This window comes from Rhinoraja longicauda, chromosome 36 (assembly GCF_053455715.1).
Source record: "Rhinoraja longicauda isolate Sanriku21f chromosome 36, sRhiLon1.1, whole genome shotgun sequence".
Classification (NCBI taxonomy): Eukaryota; Metazoa; Chordata; class Chondrichthyes; order Rajiformes; family Arhynchobatidae; genus Rhinoraja; species Rhinoraja longicauda.
Genome location: NC_135988.1, coordinates 2,619,839 through 2,637,261, shown reverse-complemented (window position 1 = coordinate 2,637,261; position 17,423 = coordinate 2,619,839). Strand labels below are relative to the sequence as shown.

Here is a 17,423-nt window from a genome sequence, read left to right as displayed (position 1 = left end):
CCAAGAACGCACATCAACACCTGCACGTTCTCAGAAGGCATTGGTGTGCTTTTTCACATTCAATAGACAATAGACAATAGGTGCAGGAGGAGGCCATTCGGCCCTTCGAGCCAGCACCACCATTCAATGTGATCATGGCTGATCATTCTCAATCAGTACCCCGTTCCTGCCTTCTCCCCATACCCCCTGACTCCGCTATCCTTAAGAGCTCTATCCAGCTCTCTCTTGAATGCATTCAGAGAATTGGCCTCCACTGCCTTCTGAGGCAGAGAATTCAGAATGTCGTCAATAATTCTTACCAATGTCTAATCACAGCTTGCTATGGCAACTGCTCTGCCCAAGACCACAAGAAATTGCAGAGTTGTGAATACAGCCCAGTCCAGCAAGCAGCCAGCCTCCGCCTGTACACTCCTCACGATGCCTCGGGAAAATAGCCAACATATTCAAGGACCACTTACACCCCAGTCACTCTCCACCTCAAGCAGGTGATGCAAAAGCTTGAAAGCACATACCACAATTCAAGCACAGATTAATCCCCACTCTTATCAGACTCTAGAACTGACCTCTTCTAAGCACTGTGGATTCCAGATCTTCCGATCTATCTGGTTATGATCCTTCTACTCTTCTTTTCATTTGCAATTTGTATGCATCTGTAACACTACATTTTGCACTCTGTTTTTTTTGTGTGTTTTGTATTATCTAATGCACTCAAGGATAATATAATAACCAATACACAGTAAATAGCTCGATTGCAATCAGGTATTGTATTTCCGCTGACGGGATAGCACGCAACAACAGCTTTTCACTGTACCTCGGTACATGTGACAATAAACTAAACTGAACGAGTTTGTCTGGCTAGCTCGCATTACAATATTTGTCACTGTGTTTTGATACACATGACAATAAACCAATTCCAACAGAGTGAAAATTGAGCCTCTAACCACTTTGAAGAAGAAACTTTACTGATCCTGGGATGAGAACTGATAACAGGGAATGAACAGGGTACATGTTGGTTGAACGTGCACTGTGACATTCTGTTTCCCATGCTTGCTGATGGGTGAGTTATCAACAATGGACACACCTGACACGCTAGGTGCAGAACAATCCCGTGATGTGGTGTCCCTAACCTTTCTTCAGCACTGGATTGTCAAAGACTAATTATAGGAAGGATGTCGACAAAATGGAGAGGGTACAGAGGAGATTTACTAGAATGTTGCCTGGGTTTCAGCACTTAGGCTACAGAGAGAGGTTGAATAGGCTGGGTCTTTATTCTTTGGAGCGTAGAAGGTTGAGGGGGGACTTGATAGAGGTTTTTTAAATTTTGAGAGGGACGGACAGAGTTGACGTGGGTAGGCTTTTCCCTTTGAGAGTGGGGAAGATTCCAACAAGGGGACATAGCTTCAGAATTGAGGGACAAAGGTTTAGGGGTAACATGAGGGGGAACTTCTTTACTCAGAGGGTTGTGGCTGTATGGAATGGGCTTCCGGAGGAAGTGGTGGAGGCTGGCTCGATTTTATTATTTAAGAGTAAATTGGATAGGTATATGGATAGGAGGGAATTGGAGGGTTATGGTCTGAGTGCAGGTAGATGAGACTAGGTCAGGGAGAATGGTCGGCGTGGACTGGTAGGGCCGGACAGGCCTGTTTCCATGCTGTTGTTGTTATATGTTATATATGTTATATATGTTATATATTTGTTTGCAACATTAATATAATACTAATGTAATACTATATAATACTAGACCAAGTGGACCCGTTGGGTCCAAACCTCTCCTGCATTGGTGCAGCACCCTCTCATCCCTCCCACCCTCCCTTCCCCTCCCCCTCCACCCCCTCACCCCTTCCTCTCTCCCCACTCCATCCCCCTCAACCCCCCCTTATCCTCTGCCCTCCCCCCCTCCCTCCACCCCTCCCCCCTCCCTCCCTCCACCCTCCCTCCCTAGGAGATAGATTTAAACTTTAAAATGTGAATAACTTTTAAAATATAACACCAATTTCAATGAAACTTCTTCCGTTAGCACCAAAGAGATGACGGTGAGTAAGGTGGGCCTAAAATTGTCGCGCTATCGTGTACCGTTTTGGCTCATGTTCAGGAACAAACAAACAAACAAACAAGAGTTTCAGTATATAGATAATATAATGCTGACTTTGGCGAGAGCAAGGGTAGACTCGGCGACCATTTTGCTGTACACTTACACTCGGTCCCCAAAGGCCTACTGGATCGCTATGTTGCTAACCACGTTAACTCCCTTTCCCATTCCTATACTGACCTTTGTGCCACCATTGCCACAGTGAGGAGGCCACATGCAAATTGGAGAAACAGGACCCCATATTTCGCTGGGGTAGCTTACAACACAACCGCGTGAACGTTGAAATCTCAAATTGTAGGTAATTTTTACAAGCATTCCACCTCCCCCCCCCACCAACCCCTCTTGCCCTCTTCCTCCACTAAAGCTCGGTTACCCAGTTCCACACTTTCCAACAATGTGTCCCTGTTGGGATCACATTGTCCCGAACCACCAGCCTGCCTGTCAGGGAACCTCCCTATGAGCTCATCTGCTGCTAGCCCTAGTTTGTCCTCCTCTTTTCTTGCTTCCAGTCCCTCCCTCTACAATCAGTCTGAAGCAAAGATACTAGAGGAGCAAAAGATAGACCACTCGACCCTAAAAACAGTAGTATGTCACGGCACCATTTTAGTCGGCAGAAACCTGCAGAAACATTTTTAAAAGAAAAATAACAAAAATCTGTGAATTGATAGATGAGATATATTCTGCATTTTAATGGTATCATCACACGTACTGTTCCCCCAAAACACTGATTACACTGCGAGGGGCATGGCGAACGGCGGGTTTTGCTTACTAAAATGGTGGACGTTACGCTCCTTTGCGTACTACACTTCAGTATCGGCGATTTCGACGGAGTGGTTCATCTTGCTCCTCTAGTATCTTTGGTCTGAAGAAGGGGCCCCACCCGAAACGTCACCTATCCATTTTCTCCAGAGATGCTGCCTGAACCACTGAATTATTCCTTGCATGTTGTGTCTATTTTTGGTACAAAGCAGCACCTGTAGTTCCCTTTGATGACTAATTTTTGCATTGACACGCACTCCCCAAACACATGGTGATTGATCCCAGTGTCAATTAAACTCAAACAGTGCATCGTAAAGCACAGTGGAGGCTGCTTGGCTCACCACGTCTCATCTCCAAAAGAGCTTCAGATTAGTTTCACGTCTCTGCTTTTGATGCTTACACCCACAAATATGTTCCTTTCCAGTTACTCCCTTGCCCGATGTTATACAAAAATACTTTAGCCACCTTCTTCATTAAGTGGCGGTCTCCATTTCCAGGCTGTGAGATGATTAGTTTCACATAAAGTCATGCAGTCATAAGCAAGTTCCCAATCAGCACTATTTACACTAGATTGTGGACAGTCAAGCACACTTTTCGACCTTAGAGTGTAAATAGCACACTACAGTCGTACATTTGGGGAAAGTTCAATAAAATGGAAAATATAGATGACCTCCAGCCCCCACCTTCACTCCCCGCTGTTCTCCACTTAGAGTCATAGAGGTCATAGAATCATACAGCACTGATAAGGGCCCTTCGGCCCAAATTGCCCATGCTGACCAAGTTCTTCCATCTACACTAGTCCCACGTGCCTGCATTTGGCCCATATCCCTCTAAACCTTTCCTCTCCATGTACCTGTCCAATTATCTTCTAAATGTTTTTATAGTTTTATACACTGCTATAGTAAACTTACAGTTTGACATAGTTTACTCATGTATACACAGAGATAACATACATTTACAAACATTTTAAATTTATTTTACAGGCATTGATTTATATTTATATGAGGTGAAAAAAACTGCTTTAAGTGCAAAACTAATCCTTTGCAAACTTCGGCCAGAGGAGCTAAAAATAGCCCTGACTATTTGATAGCAGTCGGCTGCCTTTAGCCCAATTGTTTGTCTCAGGAAGTTGACTTCCTTGACAAGCTTGTATGTACATCACGTTCCCAGGCCAGACACAGGAAGTGCAATGGTTCGAGATGAAACAGACTGAGAAACAACCCTTCATGAGGCAGATAATGGTGGCATTATAGTTATGAGACCATTGTGTAAAACTGAAGTGCCCAGAAATTCTTTCTCTCTGAGGGTAGTGAGCCACAGGGATTCTAAGCGTGGTGGTGAAGGCCAGATCACTATAGGTAAAGATTTGAAAGATTGAGCAATTGAGGCTTCTGAGGAACTGACACGGGGGTTCAAGCCAGCCACCATCGTATTAAATGGCAGGGCAGGCTTGGTGGGATCTGCTGGTCTACTCAGAGTCAAGCATTATGGAAACGGGCCCTTCAGCCCAACTAGCTCATGCTGACCAGGGTACCCCATCTACACTAGTCCCACCTGCCTGCATTTGGCCCATATCACTCCAAACCTTCCCGATCCATGTACCTGCCCACATACTCCTGCTCCGATTTTCTTGGGTCTTGTGCATTTGGTCAACAAATGAATGTAATGTCACAGGTATAGAGGTCGGTAAAGAAGGCTTTTGGTTCATTGCCCTTCATCAGTCAAGGTATTGAGTATGGAAGTTGGGACGGTGAGTGAGTGGCGTTCTGCCCTCGAATGCCTCCAACCTTATTGTTCCCCAGCCCCGCATGGCCCAATTTTACCTTCTCCCAAAAATCCACAATCAGAACTGTCCCGGCAGACCCATTGTTTCTGCCTGTTCATGTCCCAACAAATTAATTTCCACCGACCTCGACTCCATCCTATCCCCCCTGGTCAAATCCCTCCCCACCTATGTCCAAGACACCTCACATACTCTCCAACTCCTCGATAACTTCTGGTTTCCAGGCCCTCACTCCCTCATCTTTACCATGGATGTCCAGTCACTCTACACCTCCATCCCCCACAAGGATGGTCTTGAAGCCCTCCATTTCTTCCTCGACCGTAGAACCAGCCAATCCCCATCTACTAACACTCTCCTCCGCCTAGCAGAGCTGGTTCTTACCCTCAACAACTTCTCCTTTAACTCCTCCCACTTCCTCCAAACCAGAGGCGTAGCTATGGGCACTCGCATGGGCCCTAGCTACGCCTGCCTCTTTGTCGGGTACGTCGAACAATCCCTGTTCCGGGCGTACACCGGCCCCATCCCCGAACTCTACCTCCGCTACATTGACGACTGCATTGGTGCTACCTCTTGTACCCATGCAGAACTCACTGACTTCATACATTTCACCACTAATTTCCATCCTGCTCTTAAATATACTTGGACTATCTCCGACATCTCCCTACCGTTTCTGGATCTCACCATCTCCATCACAGGAGACAGACTAGTGACCGACATCTACTACAAACCCACTAACTCGCACAGCTATCTGGACTACACTTCTTCCCACCCTGACTCCTGCAAAAAGGCTATCCCCTACTCCCAATTCCTCTGTCTACGCCGCATCTGCGCCCGGGATGAGGTGTTTCACACTAGGGCATCGGAGATGTCCTCATTCTTTAGGAAACGGGGCTTCCCCTCCTCCATTATAGATGAGGCTCTCACTAGGGTCTCTTCTACATCCCGCAGCTCCGCTCTTGCTCCCCCTCCCCCATTCGTAACAAGGACAGAGTCCCCCTTGTCCTCACCTTCCACCCCATCAGCCAGCGTATCCAACAAATTATCCTCTGGCATTTCCGTCACCTCCAACGGGATCCCACTACTGGCCACATCTTCCCATCTCCTCCCCTGTCTGCTTCCCGCAGAGACCGTTCCCTCTGTAACTCCCTGGTCCACTCGTCCTTTCCTACCCAAACCACCCCTTCCTCAGGCACTTTCCCCTGCAACCGCAGGAGATGCAACACCTGTCCCTTTACCTCCCCCCTCAATTCCATCCAAAGACCCAAACAGTCCTTCCAGGTGAGGCAGAGGTTCACCTGCACCTCCTCCAACCTCATCTATTGTATCCGCTGTTCCAGATGTCAACTTCTCTACATCGGCGAGACCAAACGCAGGCTCGGTAATCGTTTCGCTCAACACCTTTGCTCAGTCAGCCTTAACATACCTGAACTCCAGGTGGCTGAGCACTTCAACTCCCCCTCCCACTCCCAGTCTGACCTGTCTGTCATGGGCCTCCTCCAGTGTCATAGTGAGGCCCACCGCAAATTGAAGGAACAGCACCTCATATTTCGCTTGGGCAGCTTGCAGCCCAGTGGTATGAACATTGACTTCTCTAACTTTAGATAGCTCCTCTGTTCCTCCCTTCCCCTCCCCCTTCCCAGTTCTCCCACTGTCTTCCTGTCTCCACCTATATCTTTTCTTTGTCCCGCCCCCTGACATCAGTCTCTTGAAGGGTCTCGACCCGAAACGTCACCCATTCCTTCTCTACAGAGATGCTGCCTGACCCGCTGAGTTACTCCAGCATTTTGTGATACCATGGAAGTAGGGACGTTATGTTGCAGCTGTACAAGAGGTTGTGAGGCCGCATTTGGAGTAGTTTGTTCAGTTTTGGTCACCCTGCTATAGGAAGGATGCCTTAAAGCTGGATAGAGTGCAGATAAGATTTATGAGTGTGCTGCCAGGATTTGAGGGCCTGGGCTACAGGAAACGTTGGGCAGACTAGGCCGTTATTCCTTGGAGCGGAGGAGACCAAGCGGTGATCTTGGTCAATACAATCATAAGGGGAAAGGATAGGGTGAATTCACACAGCCTTTTACCCAGGGGAAATCAAGAATCACAGGACAGAGGTTTAAGGTGAGAAGCGCAAGATTTAATTGGAACCTGAGGGACAATTTTTCACTGAAGGTAGTTGGGATATTGAATGAGCTGCCAAAGGAGGTAGTTGAGGAAGCATTTCATGGACTCTTGAACAGATAGATACAATGGATAGGAAAGGTTTAGAGGGAGATGGGCCAAATGTGACTAAAGTAGATGAGGCATCTTGGTCTACATGCAGGAGTTAGGCCGAGGGGCCTATTTCTGTGCTGTACGATCCTATACCCAGGGTGCAGTAGGATTACCAGCATAGTGCTATCTCCCAAGGTTTAAGAAGGGTCTTGCAGTCTAAAGAAGGGTCCCGACCCAAAACGACCCCAACCTATCCGTTTCCTCCAGAGATGTTGCCCGACCCACTGAGTTGCTCCAGCACTTTGTGCTTTGCTCCCGAGATGTGAGTTGTGAGATTCAATGAATCATTCTTGATCCGGCACCTAACTTGAAGCACTCTCACTGATTTTCTCAGGCCCTCACCTGTGCCCATCCTCCGCCTATTTTCTAGGCAGTCGGGCGTAACTAATTTGATGTGAATACCTGGACCAAATCTCTGCTTATGGAGATGTGAGAAAGATACTGAGTTACAATCTCTCCATTTCTGCAACTTCTTTCAGGCATACAAGCCTCAAAGGTTCCTGTGTTCTCCCGGCTCTACTTCCCGAGCGTCACTCCACTGCCCACAGCTGCCTGGGCCGAAGCTTTCCAAAATTCCCTTCCTAAACCTCTGCCTCTTGGACCAAGTTAGGCCAAAGCGTCAGTTTTCATGCTGAATTACTCTACAGCTTTTCATGTTTAATATCCACCTGCCCATGGCTTTAGCTATTGCCCCCAGTGCTTTATCTTTGAATTAGTTTAGTTTAGTTTAGAGATATAGCGCAGAAACAAGCCCCTCAGCCCACCGAATCTGCACCAACCAGCGATCCCAGCACATTAACACTATCCCACACACACTAGGGACAATTTACTTTTATACCAAGCCAATTAACCTACAAACCTGTACGTCTGTGGGAGGAAACCGAAGATCTCGGAGAAAACCATCGCAGGTCACGGGGAGCACGTACAAACTCCGTACAGACTAGCACCCGTGGTCAGGATCGAACCCAGGTCTCCGTCGCTGTAAGGCAGCAACTCTACCGCTGCGCCACCGTGCCGCCCACAATTGGTAACAAACTTTGGACATGGTGCTACAGGGCAGCTGATAATCCCACTACATTAAAGGCAGTGTGCCGTTGCTGTGTAAAGGGAGAGTGAGTTGTGGAGGAAGATCATTCAACTACTGTTTAGTCATGTCTTGGAAATGAACTAGTTATCTGACCTGTCCTACATTTTATTCCATTTTGGCCTCTTCAGCTGTCCACATCTTCTAAACCCCACTTTGGATTCTGCTTTTCGCACTATCTTGGATAGCTCCATCTCGACCACATGTGGAAAAACTTCTTTTTTTCAGACAGTCAATCTCTGATTACCAACTAAATGCTGCTGGGGAGGATTTACTTATGAGCACACACCAATTTTGAACGCTTCGATTAGAGTCCCTCGACACTCCAAACATTCTACAGTACTCCCCGTTCTCCCCGTGACCTGCGTGAGTTCTGTACTCTCCAAAGACGTACAGGTATGTAGGTTAATTGGCTGGGTAAAGGTAAAAATTGTCCCTAGTGGGTGTAGGATAGTGTTAATGTGCGGGGATCGCTGGGCGGCACGGACATGGTGGGCCGAAAAGGCCTGTTTCCGGCTGTATATATATGATATGATGATATGATATGATATGATACTCAAAACTGAAGGCTCCAATCCATGGTACCCAATTGTCTCTTGTACATCTGTCAGACCTTTCGGAAAGTAAAGAGCACTACCTTGTCCATAAAAGTTGAAGTTCTTGATATATCAGGTACATGGTTTTTGTAACTGGTATTTCAAAGAAAACTCCCACCCATAAAATTCTAATTCAGGATAAAAGTAGGAATGACACAATGATTGTTATCACTGCGTGACTTTCCAAAATGGACAGCCATCTCGGTGTTTGTTTGAAGTGTAGTCATTGTTGCAATGTAGCAAAGGTGGCAGCCAATGTGCAGGCTCCCTTGCTCGGGACCCCCTGGGACACAAAGATGGCCGGGTGAGGAGAGGGACGTCGTTTCGTGGGCCCACCTGGCCGAAGGTGAAGGAGGATAGCCCTGCAGGAGCCTGGGGCTTTCCTAGATCGGGAACTGCTCCATTAAACCAAGCTAACGGGCAGACCGGACTTTGGAAATGGCGCCAAAACATAGTGACCCCTGCATGTGTAAATATGCCACGGTGCTGTGACAACTAATGCACAATTGGACCAATGAAAGGCACCAAGATGGCCCAATAATTTATATTATTTGTCTGTTGAGGCATAAATATCAGCCAGGACATCTAGGATATTTCTTTGAAATAATTCCACCCTTATGTCCAACTAACAATGAGAGCCCCTTCGGTTACCACTTCATTTAAATGCTGACAATGCTGACTCTTGAGCTCTATCAACACTGCATCAAAATCTCATCTTAAATTTACCGTTAACTCTCTGGATGTGTTTTGACCAGGGGCAAGATGTTGAATCCCAGTATTGGTTAAAATCTTATAATTTATTCATATATTTTATTGCTTTTGTGATTTCAATTCTACTTTACAAAAGCAAATATCTACTTCTGCAACTTTATCAACCTGCATTCCTCGATTCAAAGCACCATGAAATATGTTGGCAACGGCATTCTTGCTATTGAGGGCGTGCAGCGTAGGTTCACAAAGTTAATTCCCGGGATGGCGGGACTGTCGTATGTTGAAAGACTGGGCTTGGATACTCAGGAATTTAGAAGTGTAGGAAAATAACTGCAGATGCTGGTACGAATCAAAGGTATCACAAAATGCTGGAGTAACTCAGCAGGTCAGGCAGCATCTAGGAGAGAGGGAATGGGTGACATTTCGGGTCGAGACCCTTCTTCAGACCAGGAATTTAAAAGGATGAGAGGGGATCTTATTGAAACATATAAGATTATTAAGGGCCTGGACACGCTAGAGGCAGGAAACATGTTCCCGATGTTGGGGGAGTCCAGAACCAGGGGCCACAGTTTAAGAATAAGGGGTAGGCCATTTAGAATGGAGATAAGGAAAAACGTTTTCACTCAGAGAGTTGTGAATCTGTGGAATTCTTTGCCTCAGAAGGCGGTGGAGGCCAATTCTCTGGATGCTTTCAAGAGAGAGTTAGATAGAGCTCTTAAAGATAGCAGAGCCTATGGATATGGGGAGAAAGCAGGAATGGGTTACTGATTGAGAATGATCAGCCATGATCACAGTGAATGGCAGTGCTGGCTCAAAGGGCCGAATGGCCTCCTCCTGCACCTATTGTCTATTGTCTATTATCAACCTTCGGGATAGACCGATAAACTATCTACCCAAATCATCTATCCTGAGATGCTGCCTGTCCCTCTGAGTTACTCCAGCATTTTGTGTCTATCTTCAGTTTAAACCAGCATTCAGTTCCTTCCTACACATTTTAACCTACGGGATGTTTCTGTCCCGGTACAAGCACTGTGAACGTGATTGAATTAATTTACGAGCAATTCCTCATTGAAAAGGGAAGCGATCGTGTAACTATTATTTCTACACACATGCCACCTTGTCCAGGTGCCACACAGCATTCAGCAAGTTAACAGCAGCTGTCAGCGTAGCCCGTAGAAATACAATGAGAGTTTCCTGCTTGGCTGCCTTCTAGATATAACTATCACCTGCCTTTGGGAGCTGTTGTTGTTTAACCTCATGGGTTGGATGGAGGACAACTTTCAGGAGCAGTTAAAGTGCCCCAGCCATGTAGGCCATGCATAGATGATGACCAAGAATATCACACAGGGAGAGCACAGGAAAGACCTGCAAGGGAAGTCATTCGAATCACAGTTTGGCAGAATGTCTCCTCCTGGTTCCAAGAAGCAGCCAGCAAGTTAGCAGCAATGTCAATACAGCCCTTATAAACACAATGGCCGCATCCTGCCATCCAAGCACTGGGGTTTTCTGCATTGGTCACCTTCTAGTTATAAATATCGCATGCCTTGGGGAGCTGCATTGTTCTCTAACCTCCTGGGGTCAAAGTAACCACTTTCAGAACCAGTCAGAGCCATTAAGAGCAGGCACAGATATGCTCAAGACCAGCACAGACCCCTCCAACAGAGCTTATGAAAGACTGGCAGGGGAAGTAATGCAAATGATAAAAGCGTGCTGGAGGAACTCAACGGGTCAGGCAACGTCGGGGGAGCGAGTGGACAAGCTACGTTTCGGGTTGGAACCCTTCTGCAGATTGAATTTGTGTGAAGCGACACCTGTCCATTCCCTCTACAGATGCTGCCTGACCCGTTGAGTTCCTCCAGTGCTCTGTGTTTTTCTCAACATGTCAGCGTCTGCAGTTTCTTGTTTCCCAAATGCTTCTCATAGTTTGGCAGCAGTTACCCAAGTGGGATGCTGGCATCTCACCACCGAGACGTAGGTTTAAAACCAGCCAACACCAATGGCTGCAAAATATCTTGGACAGCGACAAAGGGTCCTAACAAATGAACACTTTCCAATTTGCCAATCGATCCCTCTGAGAAACTCCCACCAGGTTCCGACCAACCGTGGATAACCTGGCGCAGTCTCAACAGACTGGGGACAGGCGTGGGGAGGAGCAGATACAACATGCTGAAGGTGGGATACACTGAAGATGTGGCAGACTGCGAGTGTGGACGGGGCCTCCAGACTATGGAACATCTCCTGAGCTGTGACATGTTGCACGACACACGCACTGTAAAGGATCTTGCGGAGGCCAAAGACGTGGCACTAAAATTTGCTCGTGATTGGCAAACAGCTGTGTGATGACACGAATAAATAAAATAAATAAATTTGGCAATCTCAGGCTGGCTTTCTTGAACAGTAGATAAGACATCAGTGCCATCAGCATCTTCTTCAGAGACTAGGCTATGGTATATATTATAAGTGACTATGGTGAAGTACAATGTTAACACCACTGTGGATTCGCACAAACCTACCACACCTTCATTTGCACAGATATACATGACATGAGAAGATTGTAAAAACACTTGCTGACAAGTTGGCTGGGGGTTACCTGATAAAATAACAGCAGAAAATCAGACTCAGGACAAAGACAAAGATTCCAGTGCCGAATATCACCATGTAGATATTTAACGGAAGATCCTGGAAGGTTATTGGAGGCATTGTGCACGATTTATTCGAGTAAATCAACCCCAAACCACAGAAACAACCTGGAAAGTAGGAGAAAACAAAGATGTTAATAATGAACAGATATCTGTACCATGCCCATAACTTCCTTTTCCCACTTCCTCACTGATATCCCTTTGCAAATGTATTCCTGAAAAGCTGCCTCTCACTGCCCTTTGTGCCTTTCCCAGTTGTATTATTCATGCATACTTCAAGGGATTTATTCACAAAATGCTGGAGTAACTCAGAAGGTCAGGCAGCATCTCAGGAGAGAAGGAATGGGTGACGTTTCGGGTCGAGACCCTTCTTCATACTTCAAGGGATGATTAGATAAATGCTACTCCACCACAGGAAGAACACGCCTCCACGCCTTAGATGGTTTCTTTCAAATAGGGAATGTGGTCGTTCAACTCCAGCTGCAGCAGAGACAAACCAACCAACCGGGTGGTTACATAATAATGCACATGTCCCACAACCTTGTTGTAAGAAATCAACATGTTGCAAACCGTAGGAAAGAAGATGAGCTAATTTATCAAGTGATCAGGCTTTGGTTGTAATAGTCTGGATAGCGTAGGAGGGGAAAAGCTGATAACTGACTGTGATTCCAAACACCCTGTGTCTTTGAGGCATCCTGTACTTGTTCATTCCCTCCACGGGTGCTGCCTGATCTGCTGAGTTCCCCCAAGGTTTTTGTGCTTTTCTCACGATTCCAGCGACTGCCTTGTGTCTCATGTATCGTTGACAAGCAGCCATGGCTCTACACCATGTAATCAGACCCTGTTTTGTTTCTCTGCCCTTCACATCCATGTAATCTCCTCCAATCCCACCAGCACACTTCCAAGTCTGGCCTCATTTGCCAACCTAGACTTTTGAATTGTACATTTGTAGTGGGCAGCACCTTCAGCGAGAGAGCTTTGGAATTCTTTCCCCTCAACCTTTCTGCCTCCCATTCCAGCTTTCATGTGACCTCTCAAACTGCTGCTTTGGACTTGCTTCGTTTTCATCGTCAGTTCTTCCTGTCATCTTGAAGGGGTGAGGTGACTCACATTTTGACCGATGATGCCTTTGTGAAATTCCTTGGGATATTGTTCTGCATTATGAAGACTTTACTTTAGACTTTAGAGATACAACACGGAAACAGGCCCTTTGGCTCACCAAGTCTGCATCGACAGCGATCACCGTGTACACTAACACTATCCTACACACGAGGGACAATTTTATAACTTATACCAAAGCCAATTAACCTATAAACTTGTACGTCTTTGGAGTATGGGAGGAAACCGGAGCACCTGGAGAAGACATGCAGTCACAGAGAGAACATACAAACCCTATACTGACAGCATCCATAGTCAGGGTCAAACCCAGGTCTCTGGTGCTATAATGCACCAACTCTATCGCTGTGCTGGCTAACAACTGGTGAAAACCATTAAATTAAGAAAGTTCCATTAAATACTTAAGGCAGCACAACAATGAAGTATTTTATAAAATGACAACCCAAATAATCATTATGTAGAAATTCAAAGTCCAGCCTTTCTCATTATTAGTTTCAATTCTGTTTACACATATTGTGTCAAATTAGTTGGTATAATTAAGAATTTGGAGAAGTGATCCAAAATGCAGGCGGATGAAACCAGGCTTGTAAACAGATGTATAAAAGTGACCGTCAATGCAGTAAAAAGGCATGCGAGACAAAAAATAACAAGGAGTCAATGAGCAGATAAATACTGATATATAAACAAAACAATTTAATAAAATCCGATCATGTGGACAGCGTAAGAGTTTTTGAGAAGAACAGAATGCTACAACCCCAGAGATTGGGGTAGCACGGTGGTGAGGCTAGTAGCTCCTCACAGCTCCGGAGTATCGGGGTCCCTTGGTACCTGAGGTAGTGTCAGTGTGGAGTTTGCATGTTCTCCCTGTGACTGAGTGGGTTTCTACCGGGTGCTCCAGTTTCCTCCCACATCCCAGGTTTGCAGGTTAGTTGGCCTCTGTAAATTGCCCCTAACGGGAGAAAGTGAGATAACATAGAACTAGCTGAATGGGTCATCGATGGTCTGCATGGTCTCGATGGGCCGAAGGGCCAGCTTCCATGCTGCATATGTCAGTTAATCAATAACACTAACTCTGCAACCAGAAAACCAAGATACATGTCCACAGATTCTAAAAAGTAACAGGGCGGTAGATAATGTGACAAAGAAACATGGAAAATAGGTGCAGGAGGACAAACAGTTGCGGCCCCAACACCGAGCCTTGCGGCACTCCACTCGCCACTGCCTGCCATTCTGAAAAGGACCCGTTTACTCCTACCCCAACCAATTTTCTATCCATGTCAACACCCTACCCCCAATACCATGTGCTCTAATTTTGGTCACCAATCTCCCATACGGGACCTTATCAAAAGCTTTCTGGAAGTCTAGATACACTACATCCACTGGCTCCCCTTCATCCATTTTACTTGTCACATCCTCAGAAAATTCCAGAAGATTAATCAAGCATGATTTTCCTTTCATAAATCCATGCTGACTTGGACTTATCCTTTTACTGCTATCCAGCTGCATCGTTATTACCTCTTTAATAATTGACTCCAGCATCTTTCCCACCACCAAAGTCAGGCTCACTGCTCTGTAATTCCCCGTTTTCTCTCTTGATCCTTTCTTGAAAAGTGGGATAACATTAGCTATCCTCCAATCCACAGGAACTGATCCTGAATCTATTGAACATTGGAAAATGATCACCAATGCGTCCACTATTTCTAGAGCCACCTCCCTGAGGACCCTGGGATGCAGACCATCAGGCCCTGGGGATTTATCATCCTTCAGTCCCATTAGTCTACCCAATACTATTTCTCGCCTAATGAAAATTTATTTCAGTTCCTCTACCCCCCTAGATCCTCTGTCCTCCAGTACATCTGGGAGTTTGTTTGTGTCTTCCTTAGTGAAGACAGATCCGAAGCACCTGTTCAACTATTCTGCCATTTCCTTGTTACCCATAATAATTTCACCCGTGTCTGCCTTCAAGGGACCCACATTTGACTTTGCTACTCTTTTTCTCTTAATATATCTAAAGAAGCGTTTACTCTCCTTTATATTCTTGGCCAGCTTCCCCTCATACTTCATCTTTTCTGCCCGTATTGCCCGTTTTGTTACCTTCTGTTGTCCTATGAAAGTTTCCCAATCCTCTGGCTTCCCGCTACTCTTTGCTGTGTTATACATCTTTTCTTTTAGTTTTATTCCATCCCTAACTTCCCTTGTCAGCCACGGTTGCCTCCTATTTCCCTTAGAATCTTTCTTCCTTTTTGGAATGAAATGATCCTGCGTCTTCCGGATTATGCCCAGAAATTCCTGCCATTGCTGTTCCACCGTCATTCCTGCTAGGATCCCTTTCCAGTCGACCTTGGCCAGCTCCTCTCTCATGTCTTCATTGTCCCCTTTGTTTAACTGCAACACTGACACTTCCGATTTAACCTTCTCCTTCTCAAATTTCAGATTAAAACTAATCATATTATGATCACTACCTCCAAGTGGTTCCTTTACCTCGAGTTTTCTTATCAAACCTGGTTCATTGGACAAAACTAAATCCAGAATTGCCTTTTCTCTGGTAGGCTCCAGCGGAAGTGGTGGCGCCTAACGGCTGCGGCTCGCTAGCAGTCTGTTCGTCTTTTTTCCTTTTTTTTTGTTGTGTGTCGGTGTTGGGATGGTTTTTGTATTTTTTTTTTGGTTGTGTATGTGTGGGGGGTGGTGGTGTGGGTGGAGGGGTGGTGTGGGAAACTTTTCTCTTCCTCACGGCGCGGGGTGCGGCTCGGCTGCGGGGCCTAACATCGCCTGGTGCGGCTTGGCCGCTGGACTTAACAGTGCCCGGTGCGGCTCGGCCGCGGGACTTTTCATCGCCCGGTGCGGCTTGGCCGCGGGACTTTACATCGCTGGTGCGGCTCGGACGCTGGACTTAACAGTGCCCGGTGCAGCTCGGTTGCGGGGCCTAACATCGCCCGGTGCGGCTCAGCCGCGAGACTTTACATCGCCCGGTGCAGCTCGGCCGCGGGACTTTTCATCGCTGGTGCGGCTCGGCCGCGGGACTTAACATCGCCCGGTACGGCTCGGCCACGGGACTTAGCTGTGCAAGGCTTGGTCGCGGGGCCTTTCATCGCCCGGCTCGGCCGCGAGACGTTTCAGCGCCCGGTGAGATTCGGCCGAGGGGACTTCCATCCCCTTGCAGGGACTGTGCGGGTCGGTCGGGGACGAGCTGTCTGTCCGTGGGCGTGGGGAAGAGAGTGGAAGTTTTGTTGCCTCTATCACAGTGAGGGGGTGTTTGGAGTCACTGTGATGGACGTTTGTGTTGGGGCTATGTGTTTTGTGTTCTTTTTTTTATGACTGCTATGTAGTTTCGTTCGGTACCTCGATACCGAATGACAAATAAAGCTCTGTTATACTGTTATACAAGCTGCTCTAAGAATCCATCTCGGAGGCACTCTACAAACTCTCTTTCTTGGGGTCCAGAACCAACCTGATTTTCCCAGTCTACCTGCATATTGAAATCTCCCATCACCACAGTGGCATTACCTTTCCTACATGCCAGGTTTAACTTCTGCTGCATCTTACACCCTACATCGGGGCTACTATTTAGGGGTCTGTAGATAACACCAATTATTGTCTTCTTGCCTTTACAATTCCTCAACTCAATCCACAGTGACTGCAGAACATCATCAACTTCATCACCAATTTTCATCCTTTACTCAAATTTACTTGGACCATCTCCGACACCTCCCTCCCCTTTCTTGATCTCACAGACTTCATCACAGGAAATAGAGCATTGACTGATGTCTATTACCAACCCACTGACTCCCACAACTATCTTGACTACACTTCTTCCCACCCTGCTCTCTGCGAAGATTCTATCCCCTATTCCCAATTCCTCCGTCTATGCCACATCTGCGCCCAAGATGAGGTGTTCCATACTAGGCATCCGAGATGTCCTCATTCTTTAGGAAATGGGGGTTCCCCTCTCCCATCATAGATGAGGCCCTCACTCGTGTCTCCTCAGTACCCCGCAGCTCAGCCCTTGCTCCTCCTCCCCCCAGTTGCAACAGAGACAGAGTTCCCCTAGTCCTTACCTTCCACCCCATCAGCCATTGCATACAACACATAATCTTCTGAAATTTCCGCCAAGCCCAATGGGACCCCACCACTAGCCAATGTTCCCATCTCCACCCCTTTCCACCTTCCGCGGAGACCGTTCCCTCCGCAACTCCCTGGTTAACTCGTCCCTTCCCACCCAAACCACCCCCTCCCCAGGTACCTTCCCTGCAACCGCAGAAGATGCAACACCTGTCACTATACCTTCTCCCTCAACTCTGTCCAGGGACCCCGACAGTCCTTTCAGGTTAGGCAGAGGTTCACTTGCACCTCCTCCAACCTCATCTACTGTATCCATTGTTCA

At 46.9% G+C, this 17,423-nt stretch overlaps 1 protein-coding gene across 1 annotated transcript in view; it reads right to left on the bottom strand.

Annotated features, from left to right (window-relative positions):
* The window catches only part of rnf122 (ring finger protein 122), a 43,992-nt gene that overhangs the window by 18,560 nt on the left and 8,009 nt on the right, over positions 1 to 17,423 (bottom strand). Inside the window, exon 2 of the mRNA XM_078428713.1 lies at positions 11,878 to 12,034. Within this exon, the coding sequence (XP_078284839.1) occupies positions 11,878 to 12,034 (157 nt within the window). The remainder of the gene's footprint in view (positions 1 to 11,877; positions 12,035 to 17,423) is intronic.